General features: G+C 42.6%; 2 protein-coding genes across 6 annotated transcripts; one reads left to right on the top strand and one right to left on the bottom strand.

Annotated features, from left to right (window-relative positions):
* Positions 1-400: 400 nt before the first annotated feature.
* On the bottom strand, positions 401-6,656 carry LOC122820803. The gene is made up of 9 exons (XM_044098419.1): positions 6,338-6,656; positions 5,570-5,638; positions 5,368-5,485; positions 4,611-4,789; positions 3,887-4,154; positions 3,571-3,701; positions 3,170-3,405; positions 2,703-2,770; positions 401-1,798 (listed from the first exon to the last, which is right to left on the bottom strand). The coding sequence occupies exons 1-9, from the start codon at positions 6,522-6,524 to the stop codon at positions 517-519; spliced, it is 2,538 nt and encodes an 845-aa protein (XP_043954354.1). The 5' UTR covers positions 6,525-6,656; the 3' UTR covers positions 401-516.
* Positions 6,601-23,315, top strand: LOC122820796. Of its 5 annotated transcripts, none has more exons than XM_044098407.1 (20): positions 6,601-6,886; positions 10,026-10,106; positions 11,290-11,386; positions 11,568-11,701; positions 11,787-12,013; positions 12,581-12,684; positions 12,773-12,885; positions 13,151-13,377; positions 13,470-13,531; positions 13,619-13,710; positions 14,358-14,575; positions 14,662-14,744; positions 14,828-14,958; positions 15,749-15,981; positions 16,067-16,128; positions 17,657-17,757; positions 18,365-18,594; positions 18,703-18,761; positions 19,900-21,044; positions 22,380-23,315. In XM_044098407.1, exons 1-20 carry the CDS (start codon positions 6,688-6,690, stop codon positions 22,400-22,402), a joined length of 3,621 nt encoding a protein of 1,206 aa, XP_043954342.1. In that variant the 5' UTR covers positions 6,601-6,687; the 3' UTR covers positions 22,403-23,315. The 5 variants fall into 5 exon arrangements, with proteins under 5 accessions (XP_043954342.1, XP_043954341.1, XP_043954343.1 ...); XM_044098406.1 differs by having other exon boundaries at positions 16,064-16,128; XM_044098408.1 differs by having other exon boundaries at positions 12,770-12,885; positions 16,079-16,128.
* The last annotated feature ends 208 nt before the right edge of the window (positions 23,316-23,523 follow it).

Raw genomic sequence — 23,523 nt, 5'->3', positions numbered from 1 at the left:
AAATAAACTTATTTTTACATAAATTTTCTTTGGAATTTCTGGGTGAAGTTTTGTCACCTCTGATCCTCCATACAGATGAATGGCTGAATGTTAATCAAAATGAGCTAGCGCTGCAGCTAGCAGGTCATTTAGAATATGACCAGGATTCCTCTGAAGGTTTTAACTCTAATTGTAACAGAAATAAATTATTTTCTACAAACAAAAAAAAAAAAAAGAAAAATGTTTTTTATTCCCTGATTTGGAATTTAAGTCGTCAGGAATGTCTAGTGATGAATTTGCACTTGTATAAATAAAACCAAGATGAAAATGGAAATTTACCCCATGTGGTCCAGTAATGGCACCAGGTCCGAGTTCTGGTCCTTGTGGTGCTCCGTAACTAACTGAAGGAACTGGGAAACTCTCCAGTCGTTAACTGTTTTATTTCTTTTAAAATTTGTCATTACAAGTTAATTATCACATGTTAAAAGTCTGGATGGTGTAAATTCATGAATGTAAGGTATCAGTCTGTCCCTGAGTTCAGGTTTCTGATGGATCCAGAACCGGGTTTCCTTCCATGTGGTGGCTCTGAGGCGGGTCCAGAGCCGGGTCCAGAGCCGGGTCCAGAGCCGGGTTTTCGTCCATCTCGTGAGTCGGGGTCGGCTCCAGGTCCAGGTTTCCCTCCGGCGGGTGGCTCTTCATGTGTGTTTTCAGACAGTGGCTCTGGGTGAAGGCCCTGTCGCAGACGCTGCACTTGTAGGGTTTGTCTCCGTTGTGGGTCCTCATGTGGACCTTCAGGTGTTCCCGTCGGGAGCATTCCTTCCCACACTCGCTGCACACGAAGCTCTTGATGCCCAGGTGGATCTTGATGTGGCTGTCCAGGTTGGTCTTCTGCTTGAAGCGGCGGCCGCACTCCGAGCACTCGTACGGCGCCTCGTCGGAGTGGATCCTCATGTGCTTCTTCAGGTCGCACTTGAACCAGAAGCCCTTGGTGCAGACGGCGCAGACGAACGGCCGGACGCTGCTGTGGGTCTTCAGGTGAGCCATCAGCGTTCCCTTCCACAGGAACGTCCGGCAGCAGACGTGGCACAGGAACGTCCGGTCCCTCTCTGTGTGCGTCTTGGCGTGGACCTTCAGCGAACCCTCGAGCTTGAAGCGCTTCCCGCAGACGTCGCAGGCGTACTGCTTGTCGTCGGAGTGGGTCAGGCGGTGCTGCGTCATGGCGCGGCGAAGCCGGAACGACCTGTTGCAGACGTCGCAGTCGTGCTTTTCCTTGACCGCGTGCAGCTTCCTGTGGGATATGAGGTGCGACTCCAAGCCGAAGGTCTTGAGGCAGACGTCACACTTGTGAGGCTTGTCCTCCACGTGCAGCCAGTGGTGGTAGTTCAGGGAGGCCATGTTGGTGAAGGTTTTACTGCAGACGCTGCATTTGAACCGACTCTCTCCGGTGTGCTTCGCCTCGTGGAAGGCGAGGCTCTGGACGGAGACGAACGTTTTCCTGCAGTGCTGGCAGCTGTGGACCTTCTGGTGGTTTTGAAGATGCTCCTTTAGCTCGTCTGCAGACTCAAACTTCTCTCCGCAGGCGCCGCAGACGCTCTGCGGGTCGCCTGCGTGGTTCCAGACGTGGCTGATCAAACTGCCCAGCTGCCTGTACCAGGCGCCACACACCTTACACGACCTCTTGCTCTCCAAGGTCAGCTGCGTCGCCCTTTTCTCCTTCCGTTTCCTCGACCTTTTGGCGGTCTGGGGTTCAGGGTCAGGGCTCCAGTTGTCATCTTCAGCATCAAGGCCTGGGTCGGCTTCCTCACTGCTGTCCACAGGGCTGCAGAGGCAACAACAAAAACAAGAATAAACATAGATGAATGATTGCAATCAATCTTCAGGCAATCACACACAGCCAGCTGTGTGACGGCACGGCCGGGCGTCGTCTGCAGGTCAGTGTTTCAGTCCAGCTGCCTCCAGAGTGCTGCTGTTTTGCTGCTGCTGTTGTTGTGCTGTTGTTGGTTTTCAGAAAATGTGCTGCCTGTTAGTGAATAATTATTTGAAATGATGTTGTTGGTATTAATCAGAGAAAGACCTGGAATATTTTCACTGGACTTGCTTGATGGGAAGTGGGAGTTCTGGTGGGATTTGACGCCGTTTGGTGCAGAATTATGACTCGTGTCTCACAGTAATGATGTAAAAGTCAGAAAGGAGCAACAATCACCACTCAGACTGCAGACATTCCCACAGGTGGAACATTTATATTCCCACAGGTGGAACTATAGATGGAATCCATCTTCAGGAAGCCGAAGTGCAAAAGAAACTCGGCTTCAAGAGGAAGTTGGTTTAACTTTAACAGGAAGTTGAAAAGTTATTCTGACTTCAGATGAAACTCACAACTGATGCAGCTTCATAAAAGTTTCTCATTGTTACGATTTCCTCCCATCCAAACTGGTCAGATATGCAGCATTACTGGATTACCAGTAATCTGGATGAACCGGACGTTTAATTTCCAACCAGTTATTGTGAACCAGCAGCTCGGTTCTGTTTGGGGTCACTGGGTCGGTTCTTAATACCGACAGAAATCTAATTTCTTCATCTGACAGAAGCTTCCAGGGAATCATTCAGATAAAAACTAGAGGAAATGATCTGTGTTTTAGTTGACAGTGCAGACGAATCAAATCTGTTTTCAGTGAAACAAACTGAGCGCGTTTCCTCTGACTGAACTGATCTCAGCCGTTTACCAGGAATGAAGGTCGTTTTTATCTCTCCTCATCGCCGCAGCGTCGGCTGAAGGTGGCTCCTCGCTTCCCTGGAAGAAAACGTTCACAAACTAAATGAAGATTCACGTTTCCATGAATCAAACTGAACTTTTTCTTATTTTAAAATTAAACAATTTAGGTAAACAGTCGGTTTCCTCCCTCACTTATCGGAGTAAAATCTATTTGGCAGACATGTCAAAAACTTAACATTCAGTTTGTTTTATAAGAGAAACTAAAACTTGGAGCTGAATGAGTGAAACGTGTGATGGAGCATCAAGAATAAGAAAACAGTTATGAGAATAAAATAGTAATATTGTCAGAATAAAGTCCCAAAGTTACGACACTGAAGTTATAAATAATGAGAATAAAGTTGTTAAAATTGAGAATAAAGTTGTATTAAAGAGAGAAGCCAGTGGGCGCTGTTTGGACCGGGTCGGTTCTGCTCGGACCTTAAGCCGGATGTAGAGCGTCGGGTTCCCGCCTGACCGGAGGCCGCAGCCGATCTGCTCCGGCGTCAGGCTCTGCACCGCCAGCGGCTGCAGCCGCCGGTTCTTGGAGGCGATGAAAACGTCGAAGGGCCGACCGGCCGCCAGCAGGGGGCAGCGTGAGCGCAGCAGGTCCAGGAAGCCCGGCTCCGACAGCCCGCGGGGGCACTGCAGGTCCAGAACCACGCTGCGCTGAAACACTGACAGCAGAACAGCTTGGTCAGCACAGCTCCCAGCATGCACTGGGAGACGGCGGCAGAGCTCCCAGCATGCACTGGGAGACGACGGCAGAGCTCCCAGCATGCACTGGGAGACGACGGCAGAGCTCCCAGCATGCACTGGGAGAGCTGGTTCTGGGCTCTCACCGGCCTTGGACAGGACTCTGGTCCGGGAATCCTCCAGGATTCGGACCCGCAGCGCCAGCTGATCCGCTGAGCCACTGAGCCGAGGTCTGCCGGGCCGCCGGCCTCCAGGATGACCTCTGACCTGAGCCGACCTGCAGCGGGACGACAGCAGGTGATCTCTGGTTGGCCGGAGGGTTCAGAGGTCAAAGCTAGAGGCAGGTTAAACTTTTGGACACTTAAATACGATGCAGATCATCTGAGGAAATATTTTTGCTCTGATTACAGACTCAGTATTTGACCAGTTGTTGTTGGACCAGTCCGGTTCTGGTTCTGTTACCTGGATGGGATCTTGTAGTCCGGGTCCGTCAGATCTTCTTGTTTCAGCCTGGAGGCGTTTACTGGCTCTTCATCACCACCATCGTCTTCATCATTCAGCGGCGGAGACTCCGCTCCTTCCACACCTGAACCCAGCAGTTCGTCTGACTGGCTGGAGGTTCTGGTTCTGGTTCTGGTTCTGGTTCTGTGTGAACCAGTTTTCAGGTGAGTCCTCCCTGTGAGCTGCTCCTCTTCCTCAACGACGACCTCCACTTCCTGGGTCGGCACATCTGGCCGCGGGAGGAGGAACCAGAATATAACTGATCAAAACGTCCTTTAATACTTAAAAATTAAATCATCAGGTGGAACAAAATATAAAATCATCTGGACTTTTTTATAATAATAAAAATATAGAAGCTTATTTATGTCAACAATTTATTTCAAGATATTTTTCCATATCATCAGTTAACTTGGATATTTTGATAATATGAAATAATTAATTTATAACAAGTTCTTATTTCTTGCTGAAAAGTAAAATTTAAGTTACTTTTGTCATTTAAAGATATTTGCAGTAAAAAGTAAACAAAATACTTGGTAAGATTTGATGTTTTTGTAGAGATTTTCCTTCAGAAAGTTCAGTAAAAATGATTCAATGTAACCAGTTACTGTCTGAGTGGGAGCAGCTCAGTGATGATCTGAACCAGTAAACCCAGCAGCTGTGACTGGTTTGGCTCCAGTCCACTGACCTGGCTGCAGCTCCAGCTGCTTCCTCTGGCCGTCGTTGTCCCGCCTGAAGCCCGACGCCTCCACCTCCTCCACCTCCTCGCTCCCCTCCACCGCCGCCAGCACGTCTCTGGTCGCCCGTCTCAGCAGCTCTGTGATCGTTCCTCTCAGACTGAAGAGTTTCGACGTGTTGAGTCGCTTCCTGGAATAAAAATGTTTCTGCTGTTAGAAGAATGTTGCAGCTGGAGAAACAGGAAATGAGTTTATCTGAACACAGAAGAACTTCCTGTTAATCTGTCACAATAATCAATAAATCTCATGAGAAACTAAAATTAGCTCAGTAACTTACATTCTGACATATTTTAATATTTTTTGAAGGACAATTTTATTTACAGACGTCAGAATCGATTTTATTTCGATTCGTTTTGTGGTTTATATTTAAAATATTCCAGTTCCAGTGTATTCAGTGTTCTTCTAGTTTATTGGGCTTGTAGAAAGTGAACTTGCATTGTTATGCCACTTTATCAATACATAAATGAAAAATGGTCTAAAAACTATAATAATATCATTTATGGCAGTAATTACTGGAACAACTAATCATCCAGTAAATGTTGTTAACATGCAGGAGAACTTTCTGTCCTACAACTAAAAACAGAAACATACGGATTGTGTTAGCTGTGGTTAAAATAAAGATTTAGCACAGAAACACTAAACCAGGAGAACCTTTTCTGAGAAAAACAAGAAGACGAATCAAACATGAAGCCCATTAAAACCAGTTACCTTGGTGGTTTCCCATAATGTCTGTCCTTCACTTCCTGGTTCAGCTTGAAGGTCGTCGTTGGCTCCGCCCCTTCATCAGAAAGGTTCCCAGGTCGACTGTGACTCTCAGCCGCCTCACCTGAACACAACGGCAGAGTTCTGATCTCTGACATGATCCAGTAACTCCAGTCTGGTTCTGGTTCTGGTTCCAGCTGAGTCCTACCGCTGGGCTGCTGCTCCTCTTCCTCACCACCTTCCTCCTGGCTCTGCAGATCTGGGATCGGCTCGTTGCCTTTGCAGGCCGAAACAAACAAAATCTGATCAACATAATTTATGGAAGCAAAACTTGAAAATTAAACAGCAAACAGATCAACACACTGCAGAACACCTGTTATCCTTCTTAATGAATAAATGTTTCATCCTTTTCCATCTGTCTAAATTATTCTAGTTTATTTTGATGTCACTCCTTAAATACATGAAGATTTGAAGAAAACTGTTTTAAGGAAGCCATTTCCTCCATTTATAAAGTAAAACTTTCATTTTCATAAACAAGTGAATTTAAGATTCTTTCCCCAAAACTTTTCCAGGTTGAACGCAAACTGAAAACAGAAATTAAGTCAGAATTTTAACTAACTCTGTACATGACATGTTAATCTCAAGACTCTAAATATAAGCTATTAAGAACGTTAAACTAGGACTAAAAGGAATAAGTAATCGATTTTATTGTTTAATCAAATTTTCTGTTTATATAATTGAAATTTAAATTACTGAGTTTGTTTTAATCGATTTATTGCTTATTGTTCAGTACTAATCACACCAACTACAAATAAATAAAACAAAAAACTAAACACTTTCACCTTTCACCCCCCTTAGGGCCCAGGGCCCCATGTTTCCTAATCTTAAGGACACACCTGATAAATCCGTGCCGGTTAACTAAAAATCATCTTATTTATCTTTAACCCGGACCTCCAGCCTCCTGTCCACCTCTCACCTCCTCTGTGCAGCTTGACCTGCGGCTGCAGCAGCTCCAGCTGCCTCCTCTGGCGGTCGATCTCCCGTCTGAAGCCCGACGCCTCCAGCTCGTAGCCGGCCACGGTCCGCTCCACCGCCGCCAGCACCTCTCTGGCCGCCGAGCTCAGCCGCTCCGTGATTATCCCTCTCAGATCACTTCTATTCATGTTTACTCACTCTCAGATTGAGCTCCGCGGAAACATCCTCTGCTATGTGGGCTGAATCGTTCACTTCCGGGTTAACCTATTCCCTCTCTTCGCTTCAGCTCGTGTAACTTCCGGCGGAGCATCCGCGCCAGTTTGTTCCGATGTAGCTATTCCTACGGATAATATGGATTACAACGCGTCTAAAAGCCGCCTGACGGGCGTCATCTCGGGGAAGCTGAGCTTGGCCGCCTCGGAGATCTTGGCGGACGTGGAGATGACCTTTCTCCTGTACGAGGCGGAGGTTTCGGCCTTGAGGCAGGAGATAGACCGCCTGAAGAGCCAACTGGAGCTGCTCCAGCCTCGGGTTAAAGAGGAGCCCACAGGTCGGTTATCTGCCTAAAAGCATCGTTGTCAACCAGGTTCAGCAGAAATATTTGATTTAGTACCTGACGGCCTGCTGAAATTCAGCCAAACTTTTCCAACATTAAGCCACAACCAGCGAGCCTCTCCGCTTTGGCAGCTGCAGTAAAGCTGTAAAGGATGTTCTGTATAATTTCTACAAAAATATAACGGAAATTTGTAGTATTTTTGTAAAAATACAACTGAAACATTTTAAATATATCAGCGCTCCAGGAATAACGGTTCAAATTCACACGTCACACGTGTGTTTATTAGAAAAACAAAGATGGTCAATTGGTGTTAAACAGCGACTCCTAGCGGAACCTGTGGGTAAATTATCTATCGTTTTTTAATTTTCTTGTTTCGATTGTTAAAATTCTGTTGTTCTTTTTTTTTTATTACAAAATGTTAATTTGGGGGCAGTTCAAAGCATTTTTATAAAACACATAGTGGTGGACAATCCTGGTCCTGGAGGGCCGGTGTCCTGGTCCAACAACCTGAATCCAAAAGCTAATCTCCTCCTCAGTGCAGTTAGGTGGGGCAAACAAAAGCCCAGCTGCTAACACACACACACACACACACACACACACACACACACACACACACACACACACACACACACACACACACACACACACACACACAAATCCTTTCAGTACTGTGGAATCTCCTGTCTTAGTGCATGTGAGGTCTCAAGGCAGTTCCCTGGTCTCTGGGTCACAAGCGTTGACCTTTAGCCTTTGGGTGTTTTTCTTATCAGACCAGCTCTCAGTTTTGCCTCCAGAGTTTCTGATATTGGCTTCCAATGTGGGACACTTATCACACTTATCAGCTTCCTGCTATTCTTTCTGTGTTTCTCTGGAACAACTCAAATTCCAGAGAAACACAGAAAGAATAGAATCTTTTTAGATAATGATGAGTTTATTAATATATATATATGATTTTATTTACTATTAGGGAAGAATATTTTAAATTAGCTTAAATTTGAAAAAAGCTTGGCTCTCTCTTTCTTCCTGTTTCCCGGGTCCTCTCAGCGGGCGGCGTGAGTCGACAAGGAACGACGATGCGTGATGACGTCACAGAGTTACAGAGTTTAATCTCATACAAACAGCGTATGAGTTAACAAGAAAACTGCAGAGTTACAGAGATATACATTCTTTACCTGAGACAAAAGAATTAAAAGAAAAAGGGACAAAGACAGAGAAAGAAAAGGCAAAGACATGTCTTTGGAGAAAGCTGATGCCGAAAAAGGCAGAATAGGGAAGCTATCTGAATTATTATTATTGTGCATTCACTCTTATAATGAAGGTGTTTCTTTCCTTGTTAATATATTCCATTAAGGCGTAGCTCTGTTTGACCAACCAGAAGCTACCTTGGATATTCAGAAAACTTAGACCTTCCCCTAAGTTTACGGCAGAAATCAAAAGTCGTTTACTACTTGGTAAAATTATAAGTTACTTTCACAAAACATAGTTTCTGCTATTCTGCTTTCAGCATCTCCAAAAACTTAAATCTTTGTCTTGTCACATAAAATCAACAAAACAAAATGAGTTAGAATTCCTTTTCTAACCTATAAAACATAACATTCAAACAATTTTCATTTGATTCTGATATTGTCACAGATAATACACTTTTCAAATACATTCATCATTTCCTAGATTAGTAGTTCTAACTTAGATAATACACTTTAATCAAAAACATGCTATTAATATTTAAAAGATGTATTAGAAATTAGATGTTAGTTTTAACATTCCATGCTGTAAACCATCAGCTTCACGATCCCAGATGCAGAGAGACTCTGAGAAACTCCGACCTCTTGACCTCTTCTCAGGAGGAGATGTTATTTATGGCCTCCTGACTTACAGCCTTTCAAGAGAATATTATTTTATGGCGTTCTAAGTTACAGCCCTTTCCGGAGAATGTTTAACATTTGTTCAAATAAGAATGTTCAATATACCTTTTACACATGGCGTGAGATTAACTGTATTAAGCACTAAAAATAATCATTTTTCTCAACATACTCCAGTCTCAAAAAGCAGCTTTTTCCCAAAGGGTTTGTTTACTTCATGACCTGATAATTACGACTCAGCCACCACTTTGGAAGGGCTGTCATAACAAAATATTAACTAGAGACGTGGATCTTTCCAAGAAAGACTTTGAAATGGACAAAACATGGACTGGTCCATGAACTGTATGTTCATCGATTCCATTTGCTTGTTTTGAGGGAAATGTGTGAATTGACTAAATGAAACATGAAATCAGAGCATCTGCAGAAGTAAATGGATCACAGCTGCACTGGGAAAGACAAAAGATTCAGGTGAAACACATGTGAGCGTTTGAGTAATCAGTTAAGACCAATCAAATGAGATCCTTGGGAAACGTTTTGAGGTTCAAAGGGAGAGAAAACCAACCAAACCAGTCTGGCTGAAAGACCAGATGAACAATGCAGAGAGGAAAGGAGACATCAGGAGGAAGGTGGTGACCTGAACGACTCCATATAAAACAGAACCATCAGTTCCCAGTAACTTCAGTAAATTGTACTTGCTGAATGTCCAACCTCAGTCTGCTGGTTCTGGAAGGACAAAACCCAGAAAGATGTGAGACTCTGTGGTTACAGAAGAGGTTTAGTTAAAGTAAAACTGCTAAAGGAACAACTGGAAGAGTTCACATACTTCTGATAAAATACTTCTGTTGAATAAATAATGAAAACGTTTTTTGTTTTTCCCTCATCATGAAGCTCTGCTTTGGACGTTCATTTCTCATCATTATTCTAATTTTTCTTTAGAAGACATTCACCATGTTCAGGCGGTTCATAAACTTTCAAGCAGCATACTTTTAAATTGAATTAAATAACCTAGTATTTAAAAAATCTAATTTATTGATTTCTGATGGATTTTGATTCATTTCCCAACAGATTTATTATATAAAATTATTTTTATATAATAAATGTCGACGTTCCTCTGAATATTTATTATTCTAATGAAACGTTTTCCTCTGTTTGCATCTGATTAAAATAATCCAGGTTCCTGGATTATTCTCTATTTATGGATTAAACTGTATGTATAGACCTGGTTCTGTATTCAGTAATAATAATGATAATATTGATTATTTCTGTTTGATCAGACGACCAGATGCTGTTCTCTCTGTGCGGCGCTGATGGAGGCGACAGATGGCAGGACGACGTGAGACAGACGTGTGAAATAAGTAGGAAAGACAGACGGACTGGATTTATACACAAAGACAAATAAACTATTTAAAATATAATTTAAGACACTAATGTTGTAATTAACTGAGGTGTTTTGGTTTAACGTTACTATTTAATGAGTCATTTTTAATAAATATAATAATAATAAAAGTAGAGCAAAAACTTTTAAAAAGCAAACTTGTTATAAAAAAATACAACATAAATAGTTTTTTATTTTTAAAGAGCCGCAATTTTATTTCCTACTTTTAAATTTTCGGATAAAGATAAACATTAAACTTGAATAAAACTGTAGGATGTTGATTTTTATGAAAAAATATGTAAAAAATATTTAATATTTTCCAACAAAATAAAAAAAAATGGTTGAATAAAAACACAACTCGTTATTTTTATTTAATTCTGTTCTGTATCCAATTATTCAAATAATAAATATCTGTATTCTTTATGAACTTATTTAATCTGCAGTTTGCAGAAAGTTTCATTCTGTTGATTTAAATAATATTTTCATTTAATGAAGTCTGAAAAGTTTTACTTCTAGTTTTTTTAATAAAAATTTTCTTTTTAATAATTTAAAGATAACCTGGAAAGTATTTTAAACATCTTTTTAAACTAATTTTAATTTCATTTATATTTGTATAATATATATTTTGACTTTTAACGTTTCTTATGTTTAACTTTTTATTTCCATGTTTTTCAAAATATTAAAATTAATTTGGGCATTTTGTGTTTTAAATTTATGTTTCATTTATTCATATTTTGTTTTTGTGGTGAAAATTTTTCTTTTTACTTTAATCCTTTAAAGGCAACCCAAAAAAAACTTTTTTTAAATTCATTTTTATTTTATTAATTTATATATATATTTTTTTCTGTTAGGTTTCTTGTTTAAATTTAACTTTTATTTGTTTGTTTTTGATTTGTTTTTATCTTAAATTTTCTTAGTTCAGTAACTTTTGTTATTCATTAACTCACTTATTAACATAATTATTTAGGTAATGATAATAATCCAATAATCAATAAGGACTATAGAAACAGAAGCCCTAGACTAGAACCCTGTGGAACACCACGTTTTATTAAATCATGACTTTGCTAATCATATTTCATTTGTTAACTTCTGTAAATCTGTTATTCTATTATAATTTTAAATCTGTTCTAATTGTTTTGCTGTTGTTGCTGATTCGTGTCCAGAGTCGGAGAATCCTCAGACCCTGCAGATCGTCTCCTACACCGGGGGCCTGATGGAGGGCCGACACATCGACGGGCCAGGTCCTGACGAAGCCTCCAGGTTAGAAGGTTAAATCTTCCTCTGATGGAAACGGATCGTCTTTCTCTGTTTAACTTTGACTTTAAAAACTTCTTTGTAGTTTATTTGGGTGTAAGAAGACAACGTGCTGCTCAAAACCTTCCGATGGTGTCAGTAGTCTGAGTCAGTCCAGGTTTGGATTAACTGGGTGTCCTTTGCTCAGGTTGACTGACGGGATCAATATGGATCTCCCGTCTGAAGCCCATCGCCTCCAGCTCGTAGCCGGCCTGGAAAACTATGTGGATCTTAAGATCTGCATCCTGACCGACTGGACCATCGAGGAGGTCTCAGACCAAGGTAGGGCGGCTCTTCTTCCTCAGGTTCTGTTTCTGGGTTGATTGCTCTGGTCTGAGCGGAACATGGCTGCCGTTTCCCCCTCCAGTGGATGATCAGTACCCGGTTCACGAGCTGCAGTGTCGCTCAGGCCAGCAAGAGGCCGACTTCTTGAAGCTGCTGAGGTCCACCTTCCCTGTGCTGGCCCCCAGCACTCCCTTTGAGTCCTTCATCACTGACCCGACCAACAGGCTGCAACCTCTGGAGCTGCAGGCCTTCACACCGGAGCAGATCTGCCGAGCAGCGGGGAACTCTGCCCTCTACATCCGCCTGAAGGTACTGCACCCGACCAGAAAGAATAAACTCAACTTTCATTGACAAACAGGTTGATAAGAGACGGTAAAATTAGAATTATAATGTTGGAATATCACTGTAGCGTTAGCTTCTGCTAAGTACTGTGTTGGTTAGCCTTTTAGCATTAGCTTCTGCTAAGTACTGTGTTGGTTAGCCTTTTAGCATTAGCTTCTGCTAAGTACTATGTTGGTTAGCCCTTTAGTGTTAGCTTCTACTAAGTACTATGTTGGTTAGCGCTTTAGTGTTAGCTTCTGCTAAGTACTGTGTTGGTTAACTCTTTAATGTTAGCTTCTGCTAAGTACTATGTTAGTGTTAGCTTCTGCTAAGTACTATGTTGGTTATCCCTTTAGCGTTAGCTTCTGCTAAGTACTGTGTTGGTTAGCTCTTTAATGTTAGCTTCTGCTAAGTACTATGTTAGTGTTAGCTTCTGCTAAGTACTATGTTGGTTAGCCCTTTAGCGTTAGCTTCCACTAACTACTATGTTGAGACATAGCTTTAGTGAAAATACAGATAATAATTAAAAGGTTAAAAAATGTTCTTCTGTCTTAGTGTCCAGTTGAGCAGGAAGCAGGAAGTTGTCAGCCCACCAGTACTCATGACTTTGACGATGAAGATGCTCCGCCCATGGAGCTTCAGACTGCACCCGACGCCAAGTGAGAAAACAGAAACACTGTAAACGGTGAATCATTTAAATCTTCATTCCATCCTAAACCTTTAGTTTTTTCTGTTTCTCCGCAGCAGAAACGAGACGCCCCAGGAAAAGCCGGTTGAAAATCAGAGTCATCATAATGATGTCATCGTTCTCAAAGTCCGTGTTTTTGAGGACTCCCGAATTACGGCTCTGTCCAAGACCGGTAAACATTTACTGAGTAATTCTAATAATTACTACGTTGCTACAGCATTTTAGCGTTAGCTTCCAATAATTGCTATGTTGGTACAGCACATTAGCTTTAGCGGAAATAATGCTTCTCATTAGTGCTGTGGGTTAGCGCAGCTAGCTTTGTAGCTAGCGGTGCTCGCCTCTGGTTATCAGACGCTACAGACTCAACCCAGAGTAGGTCTTGCAGGGTTTCTATTTTAGGAACAACTGGAGTAACGTTCCTGATTGCTCTGTTTCAGTGCTGAAGAAGTACAAGTCCAAAAAGCTCCGGTGTCCCAGTGGGATGCAGGAGGCAGAACTCCTGAAGCTGCTGAAGTCCACCTTCCCCCAGCTGGCCGCCGGAACGCCGTTTGAGTATTTAATCACCAACAGCACCAAGAAACTGCTGCCTCTGAAAGTGAAGTCCTTGACGCCAGAACAGATCAGCAGCGCTGCTGGGAACTCTGCCCTCTACATCCGACTGAAGGTACTGCAGCTGGCGCCAAGAGTCCTCAGGAGTCCAAGATGGCCGAACAGGAAGTTGTTATCTGGTTTCTAAAAATGAGTTTTTCTCTTCAGTCTGTAGAGGGAAACATCAAGTCCAGCCTGAAAGATCTGCTGGCAGAGGCACCAAGAAAAAAGTGATTTATTATAATTTTTTACAATAATTTTCTGTTTTTCATTATTTAAAGCAATGTTTAGTTTTCTAAATGTTGTTTTTTCCTCAGAAAAAAGTCTCAAAACAAAGAAACAGACGCCCTCATCATCCTCAAGGTTTACATCCTGGAGGACTCCAGCATCGAAGTCGTCACGTCAGAAGGTGAATTAAAGCTCAGTGAGGCGTTTCGTTTTTATTCTGTTCAATAATTATTACATTAGCTTAGCATAAATGCTGCATCACAGCTTCTGACTCCAGTTGAACAGGAGTTTTTATGGGTTTTAGGGTCTTTTTTCTATTAATTTGATAATCTGCCAATAGAAAGATGAGCATATTTTAAAATAATGACTCAGGTTAGATTTTATGATTAAACCAAAAGTGGATTTAAAATTGATCTGATCTAATCGATCTGGAGGAATCACAGATCAATTAGATTATTATTTTTTATCATCTTCTCTCCAACTTTCTGAGGCTGTCACTTTGAAAAACACTGGAATTGATAAAAATACTGGACTGTTTTAAGTGGATAAATATGAAATGGATTCACAAAGCAAACAACTGATTCTGTTGGACAACAGAGGAGGAATAATTTTTTATTCTTACATTCTCTGTTGAACGTCGCCGGTGTATTCATTTTAGAATATGAAGCCTTTTTGTTTCTCTAGTTGAGTTTTTTCATAAATAACATAAATATGTTTCTGTTTTCCCCTGAACGTGTGCAGTTCCTGTCTGAAATGTGTTTAAAGGCTGTTTATTGTCTGTGTGTCGTTTTCTTCTCTGTTCCTGCTGACGTTGTTTGTGCGTTTCAGTGCGGAGGAAGTATTGTCTGAATAAACTGGCGTGTCCTCGTGGGTTGAAGGAAGCGGACTTCCTGAAGCTGCTCAGGTCCTCCTTCCCCCAGCTGACCCGGTTTGAATCCTTTACCTGCAACCGCTACGGGAAGCTGCTGCCTCTCCAGCTGCAGTCCTTCACGCCTGAGCTGATCCGCACGGCGGCCGGGACGTCTGCCCTCTACGTCCGGCTCCAGGTACTGCAGCAGGCCGGATCCGGTCACAGCCGCCGCAGCAGGAAATCCTCAGATTACCTGATAACTTAGAAACATTTTCCTTTCAGCATCCAGAGAAACCCAGTGATAGAACAGAAGAGACTCGGCAGAACAATCAGGACGCAGAGAGTCCAGCTGGACCCAGTAACGGGTAAAAACCTTTCAGTTTCCAGACAATCTGATCGTTTAATCTGATCAGCTCCGTCTTTTAATCCTCCCTCTTCCATCTTCCAGAAATGAAAACCCTAACCCAGCGGATGATGAAGACACTCACATCAGCCTGAACGTCTGCTACCTGCAGGATTCACAGATGGATTCGTTTTCCTCTCAGGAAGGAGCTTCTTCCACTTTCAGCCTGCAGCGCCGTAATTAAGACTTTTCTGTTGATGATGCAGTTTAGAAAATCAGAAATCTCTCATGTAAAAGTAAAAACAGGAACAATCCCACAGTCAACACGACAGCTTTCACAGAAAACAACATGAAGGTTTACAGTTTGGTGTTGTGATGCTGAACTCTGGACGGTTCGGTTTGTTTTCCGTCAGGCGGGTCACAGCTGCACCAGGCCACAAAACAAAATATGCAAAATATTCAAAATTAAAGGAATTTCAAGAGAAACAGCAGAAAATCGAAGCATGTAGCCTCACACAGACAAAAATATAAAATAAAAATAAAATGTCCAAAGTGATCAATAATCAGAAACATGAGTTAACGATCACAGCAACAGCTGCTTGACAAGAATCCTGCAGAGGCAGAAACTCAGGGAGGAACAGGATACGCATCACCTCATGTTGGTTCAATTAAACTAACATTTACAGGATTTCCACTCCATAAACATAATAATAAAAAACATTTTGCTCTTTAAGGATGGATAGCTTTAGAGAGAGAACTGGACAGGACCGAGCATGGAGCCTTGGGGAATCCCTTAGGAAAATAAAATAGTTTCTTTTTTCAACCTGCTTTAACTTTAAGCTCCAGTAATTTCCTCTCAGTAGTTAACTGTAGTTTATTTAAAGTCCTGATGTTTTGGTAAATAACCAAACTGATGATTTTCTTTAAAACTGACCATAGAGACAGTTCTGGCTCTACAGTCACTAACAGTTTCAGTAAAACCTGATCTGACTTGCTGAGTTTTGATTTTTTGCTTGTTTTTTTCAGTTTTCCAGAAGTTTCCGATCCGTGAGCTGACGTGTCCCCGAGGTCTGCAGCAGTCCGACTTCCTGGCCTTCCTCAGATCCACGTTTTCTCAGCTGGGTTCTGATCAGCCCTTCAGTGTTTTTGCTCTTCAAGGCCAGAAGATGCTGCAGCTGAACCTGAACAGTGTGACTCCAGAGGAGATCAAGGCGACCATCGACTCTCTGGGGGCTTCGGTCATCTGCATCCAGCAGCTGGTACGTCGACCGCCGACCACATTCTTTACCTCAAAACACACCGGAGACGTTTGATCACACTGACGTGTTTCTGAAACTCTAGAAGAATCTTCCTCAGAAAGAAGCCGATGAATCTGAAGATCCTCGTCCAAGAACTCCACAAGACAGGTGAGTCAGGAACAGCCGGGTTAAAACTGGGGATCCACAAGAACTGGTTCTCCATAAGAACTGGTTCTCCATAAGAACTGGCTCCCTACAGGAACCAGTTTCCTACAGGAACTGGTTCTCCATAAGAACTGGTTCTCCATAAGAACTGGTTCTCTACTAGAACTGGTTCTCGATAAGAACTGGTTCTCTATTAGAACTGGTTCCCTACAGGAACTGGTTCTCTACTAGAACTGGTTCTCCATAAGAACTGGTTCTCCATAAGAACTGGTTCTCTACTAGAACTGGTTCTCCATAAGAACTGGTTCTCTATTAGAACTGGTTCCCTACAGGAACTGGTTCTCTACTAGAACCGGTTCTCTACAGGAACTGGTTCCCTACAGGAACTGGTTCTCTACTAGAACCGGTTCTCTACAGGAACTGGTTTCCTACAGGAACTGGTTCTCCATAAGAACTGGTTCTCTACTAGAACTGGTTCTCGATAAGAACTGGTTCTCTATTAGAACTGGTTCCCTACAGGAACCGGTTCTCTACTAGAACCGGTTCTCTACAGGAACTGGTTTCCTACAGGAACTGGTTCTCCATAAGAACTGGTTCTCCATAAGAACTGGTTCTCCATAAGAACTGGTTCTCCATAAGAACTGGTTCTCTACTAGAACTGGTTCTCCATAAGAACTGGTTCTCTATTAGAACTGGTTCCCTACAGGAACTGGTTCTCTACTAGAACTGGTTCTCCATAAGAACTGGTTCTCTATTAGAACTGGTTCCCTACAGGAACTGGTTTTCCATAAGAACTGGTTCCCCTACAGGAACTGGTTCTCCATAAGAACTGGTTCTCGATAAGAACTGGTTCCCTACAGGAACTGGTTCCCTACAGGAACTGGTTCTCTACAGGAACTGGTTCCCTACAGGAACTGGTTCTCTACAGGAACCGGTTCTCTACAGGAACTGGCTTCCTACCGGAACCGGTTTCCTACAGGAACTGGTTCTCCATAAGAACTGGTTCTCCATAAGAACTGGTTCTCCATAAGAACTGGTTCTCCATAAGAACTGGTTCTCTACTAGAACTGGTTCTCCATAAGAACTGGTTCTCTATTAGAACTGGTTCCCTACAGGAACTGGTTCTCTACTAGAACTGGTTCTCCATAAGAACTGGTTCTCTATTAGAACTGGTTCCCTACAGGAACTGGTTTTCCATAAGAACTGGTTCCCCTACAGGAACTGGTTCTCCATAAGAACTGGTTCTCGATAAGAACTGGTTCCCTACAGGAACTGGTTCCCTACAGGAACTGGTTCTCTACAGGAACTGGTTCCCTACAGGAACTGGTTCTCTACAGGAACCGGTTCCCTACAGGAACTGGTTCTCTACAGGAACTGGTTCCCTGCATAAGGATTCTGCTTTCGGTTCCCGCGCCGTGGCTGTATTTGTGTGATGATATTGGAATCGTATTGATAAATCCTGATAAATCTCCCTCCTCAGTTAAACTCTTTGATTTCTGACTCATTTCTCTGTTTTCTCTTATTTTGTCAGCATTCAGGATCCCAGCAGGATGACCTCTGACCCCGACGACCTGGTGGAGCTGAAGATCTGCATCGTGGCCGACCCCATGATGGACGTTGCCTCTCCTCTAGGTGAACTGAAAGCTTTCAATAATCAATCAATCAAGTTTATTTAGGTTTCAGCTACATGACGGTTCAAAAGCTTTGCTTCATAAAAACATAAAAATATAAATCACAGAAAAACATTCAGCAAGTGAAATATTACATTTTGTCGGGTTTCGTTGTTACACATCAGATTATTGATTAATGTTTCATTGATTATTAATCAAAGCAGCTCTAGCCAGCTGGGTTTGTAGTCTAGATTTAAAGCCATTCAGTGTTTCAGCAGTTTTTCAGTTTTCTGGACGTTTGTTCCAGATTTGTGGTGCATAGAAGCTGAAAGCTGCAGGAGTCAAAGCTGCTAAAGAGAAACTAAACCTGGATGAGTTTCTCTGATCTGAGACTTTAGTCCTCTGGTCCTGTAATGTTCTGCAGCTGGGAGAAGGAGAACAGAAGGGTCAGGTCAGAGGTCAGAGGTCAGCCTGGTCTCTGGTTTCCAGCTGGAAGAGTCATAGATCTATAACTCTAGATCTATGACTCTCAATCATTCCTCTTTAGGTCCAAAGATAACAGCTCCAGTTTTGTTTCTGCTCAGTGTGTTCAGGTTTCCATGGTGACCAGCCGTCTTTATTTGTCCCAGTGTTGCAGAAATACCCCATCCTGGAGTTCCAGTGTCCCGGGAGCCTTCAGGAGGCCCAGTTCCTCAGCTTGTTGCGGACGACCTTCCCTCAGCTGGCCGGAGAAGCCTTGGACTTCCTGACCGGTCACGGCGGCGACGTGAAGCCCATCAACCTGCAGAATCTGACGTCTGGTGACATCAGCAGGACCCTGAGATCAGCCGGCGGTTCTCTGCTCTACATCCGCCTGAAGGTCAGAAGCCTTTTCTCTTCTCTCCTGTGAGGCTCCAGCAGCGCATGGCGACGTTTCAGTGTTCAGGTGGGGAGGTGTCGGCTTCATCCGGGTCTCAAACTCTTCCAGGAGCAACGTAACGTCCAGACCAGCGTGAAACGGAGTCGCTCTGACGTTTCTCCCACCAGGTAAGTCCTGAATATTCCTCCAGGCTGTAGACGGATCTCTGTGGGGATTTAAAAAATGAAACGAAGCGTGAAGATGCAGCGTTCAGTTTGCAGAGGTTGAGACCAAACCACACCGGGGTTCACTGGGTTCACTGGGTTCACTGGGTTCACTGGGTTCACTGGGTTCAACTGGGTTCAACTGGGTTCACTGGGTTCACTGGGTTCACTGGGTTCAACTGGGTTCACCAGGGTTCAACTGGGTTCAACTGGGTTCACTGGGTTCAACTGGGTTCACTGGGTTCACTGGGTTCACTGGGTTCAACTGGGTTCACTGGGTTCACTGGGTTCAACTGGGTTCAACTGGGTTCACTGGGTTCTGCTGGGTTCACTGGGTTTCGTGGTGACTGTGTTTCCTGACCATTTTGCATCAGGAAAATGGTCAGGATTTTGTTGAAGCGAACAGAACTCGCTTCAACAGCTGAGTTTTGTTCAAGAAATTTTTTTTCCTTTAATAATTTAAAACTAATCTTTTCAAAAGTTTCATGGAAACTTCACAAAATCTGCATCTTCAGGTCTGAGTTGCAAACTGTCACTGTGGGACTCATTTCTGCTAATAGTGGAGCAAATTTTTCAGTTAGCGCTTTAGCTAACTGTTAGCTCACTTAGCGCTAGCGCCATAACTTAGCGCTGTTTACTTGGTTGTTTTGTCGTTTTTCCGTTGATTAAAGTTTGATGCCTGTGTTGAAGTTTCGGTTATTGACTGTTAAGAATAGTTGAAAACTTTTATATTCATGCTCTTATTTTGAAGTAGGCAGGTGTTGCTTACACAGCCGGTCAGTTTCCTGTTCGCTTTTTTATCTGTCTGTCAAACAAGAAGCAAAAGAAATGATTCTAGAGAACATGATATAAACACAAATACAATATCTAAGGGAATTGTGGAAAATATAAGTTGTGAATGAATTAAACTGATTGCTAACGCTTTAGCATTAGCTCCTGCTAAACACTGCGTTGCTGGAGAGCCTGATGGTTTGTGGGACGACTGCAGACCGATTATCTCCATCTGATTTACACATTGTTGATGTATCTAATAGCCTCCTTCATAGCCGTTTATTTTGATAGACATGTAGCATGTTAATGCTAACTTGTGTTTTCCCTGCAGCAAAAAAGGAACAAAACGAAGAAAAAGATGGAAGAGTCAGTCCAACACAGCAGCACCAAGTGAGGATGATGAAACAGAAGACAGCGAAGACGACTGCAATCAGAATAATGTAAAGTCCACCGAAGTCTCAGATCTGGAGCCCAAACGCAGCCCAGGTAGTAATCCTGTGGAGGAGACGGTCAAACATCCCGACCCGACGCCGAACATCCAGACAGACGACGAGCGGACCGACGACAGCGAGGATGAAAACTACTACAAAAATCCTCTGGTTTGCAAGCTCTCTCTCGCTCTTCTGCAGCCGGCGACATCTGGGCAGAGTTCAGAGCAAGACGTGAAGACTGAACCCGAGGATCCGACGGGACAGGAAGATCCGACGGGACCGGAAGATCCTGGCGAGGCGGCGAACAGCCAGGGAGACGATGACGAAACGGAGGACAGCGAGGACTACGACGAGTGCGAAAGCACAAAGTCTTCCCGCCTGTCGTCTTTTTGCCCCAGGAGGCCAGAAAATGAAATGAAGGAAACCACGAGCAAAAAACAAGTGAAGAAGAATAAGAAGGAGAAGAAGAATAAGAAGAAGAAGGAAAAGAAGAAGAAGGGGAAGAAGAAAGAAGTCAAACCGGCAGTTGGATCGACAAACCTGAGGACCGAAGAGGTGGAAATAGTCGACAGTGAGGATGAAGGTGATAAAAACACAGAGTCCACTGCAGTCGCGTCTCTGCAGCCTCCAACGTCTGGTAAAGATGCAAAGAGACAAACAGGAGCTGTGAAAACGGCAAAGAAGAAAAAAGTGAAGCGTTCACTAAACAAAGAGACAAACGGCAAGAAAGAGGAGATGGAGATCATTGATGTTGAGGATGATGATGGAGACGAAGCATCTTCACTGCCTCAGGTGTTTGTTCAGGATAAAGTGAAGCAATCAGCAGTAAAGACCCTGATGAACATGGAGGCGGTGGAGATAGTCGACAGTGACGATGGAGACAAAGACTCAAAGACTCAGAGGCTCCTCAGCCTCAGATATCTGGCAGAAACGGCTTCACTGAAGAACCACCTCCAGACTCACCGGAAAAACTACACCTGCAAAGTCTGCGGGAAGTTTTTCCTCACCAAAGGCGGCTTGAAGGGACACCTGAGTCGACACAAAGGTGACGCACAAAGTTTTCTTTTACAACACGAGACTAAAGTCACAACACTCATGAAAACAAAACCATGTGAGCAGAACGGTTTCACTGCTGGCAGAATAAAGACACGATGCTGATGAGAAAAATATTTTAATTAGAAAAGAAGCTTGGTAGGATTTGACTAGACCAGCTCAGCAGCTCTGGGTCTTTATTTGGAACTGATTCAGTCGTTTAAAGAATCGTTCCAAAGTCCTGCAGCTGATAATCATTTAATAATCATTTATAGATGAAGAGTTTCCTCGTGATAAAGCGCTAACAATATCAAACTGGACGATGAATCGCCCCAGAAGTTATTGCGATAAACGATAATATTGTTGTTTTCGGATCATTTTCAAGTAACTTAGTGGTAATGGATCATTTAACGTTTAACACTGGAGGTGGAAGACATTTAAAATATCCACAATAAATAAACAAAACAGCAAATAAAAAGAATTATGAATAAAAACGAGCCAAAGGAACCAGAGTGAAAACTTTATCATCCAGTCGGAAAGGAAACACGATAAATCATGCAAATATTTATTGATTAATTAGTTTTTATGACTCTTGTTCATAAAGCCGATACAAACCATGATTCACACGACGCTCAGTGTTTCTCACTGTAACGCAGCTTGATGGGAATAAAAAACGTCCTGATTTGGTCCCAGAAGTCACTGAAACTCAGAGAGAGAAGACAGAAAAAGACGAAGGTTTTCACTGCGAATGCAAAACGTTCTGCAGCTTTTTGTTCTTCTGACACGTTTAAAGATAAACAATGTTGTTGCTCATTTTGTTCAAGATGATAAAAAGCTAAATAATTTTTTGAAAAAGAATAATCTGAAAAGCCGACAAGTTTAAAAAGTTTTAATGTTTTAAGTCTGAAAAGACTTCAGTGAATCTTTTGGACTTTTTCTGTTTTGAGGATCACAAGCTGAGCGTTTGCTGTCTACATTTATTTTTACAGCAGCAGATTTAAAACATCAGCAGTTGACCAAATGCTTCACAATTTACACCAAACGTCATAAAACAAAGTTTAAAACATTAAACAGGAAACACAGAAATGAGCAGCAAACGGAAAACGAGTTCAGAAAACAGTCTGGATTAAAAAACTCAAGTTTGAAATGATTTTGAAGCTTAAAATAGTAAAAAACAGTAAAATGATATTAAACTACTTACATTTTAAGTCAATTTGTTATTTTCTAATTTGGTAGAAAATAACAGAAACGGAGTTAAACCCTGAAAATACTTAGTTATAAAATTTAAAGTCACATTTAAACAGTCAGAATGTGAAACATTTAAAGTCTGTTGTAAATCCGTCTGCAGGGGGCGCTCCTGAGCTGAAGTAACCTGAAGGCCAGGACCAGAACCTGGACCAGAACCTGGACCAGAACCTGGACCCGTCTGCAGAGGAAACCTGCATCTCCTCAGGAAAACTGTAAAAACTAAAAACTGTAAAAACTGTAACGTCTGGATATCAACTTATGCTGACGTTGTTCAGCTGTTCCTTCAGGTTCACAATGTCAGAACAGCAACTGATCAGGGTGAGTTCTGGTCCGGTCCGTGTTCTCCTCTGGGTCCGGTCCGGTCCGTGTTCTCCTCTGGGTCCTGTCCGGTCCGGTCCGTGTTCTCCTCTGGGTCCTGTCCGGTCCGGTCCGTGTTCTCCTCTGGGTCCGGTCCGGTCCGGTCCGGTCCGTGTTCTCCTCTGGGTCCGGTCCGGTCCGGTCCGTGTTCTCCTCTGGGTCCGTGGTGTTTCTGGTGTTTCTGGTGTTTCTGGTTCCTCTGGTTTGTTTTGTTGGTGCTTGAAGATGATTTTTCTGCTGCTCCTCTCCAGCCTGTCGAAACGGACCAACGTCCAGAGTTTGGTGTTGAACTGGTTCTGGTTCCTCACTTTTGGGACATTTCCTCATAAAAAGTCATTAAACGGTTTCAGCAGAAAGTCCTGCATATAATTTTTTGAGTTTTATAAAGATTTTATATTTTTAGGGGAATTTCTAAACCGTGACTTTTTTTAAGTTCTCAGATGATGAAGAGATTTTTGTTGTTTTGAATTGTATTTGAAACATTCTTTATGTTATTGTTTTAAATAAATCCTTGAGTTTTAATTATTGTATTTCTGCCATACTGTAATTTTTCATTTGGTGGAACATTGTCCTGCACCACAAGAAGTGGCATAAATGACGGCGCAATTATTCACAATCATATTCTCAGTTATCACACTTTACAAGCTGTGTTGTGTGTGTACATTTAAAATATATTAATGTGTCCAAGGCCACTTCTGAGAGACAACTAGGATTTCTGTGAATGGGAGTGTTTGGGTGAAGGAGTCATCAGGAGGGCCTGATCAGCCAATCAGAGGCGGACTTCCAAAAGCCTGCAATGGATGGACAATAATAAAATGAAGGTTTTTCTACCAAACACATTAACAGAGGTATGGGGAGTTGTTAAGGGAATAAATTAATTAATCTTA

This window comes from Gambusia affinis, linkage group LG18, assembly GCF_019740435.1.
Source record: "Gambusia affinis linkage group LG18, SWU_Gaff_1.0, whole genome shotgun sequence".
Classification (NCBI taxonomy): Eukaryota; Metazoa; Chordata; class Actinopteri; order Cyprinodontiformes; family Poeciliidae; genus Gambusia; species Gambusia affinis.
This window is presented reverse-complemented; position numbering and strand designations above follow the sequence as displayed.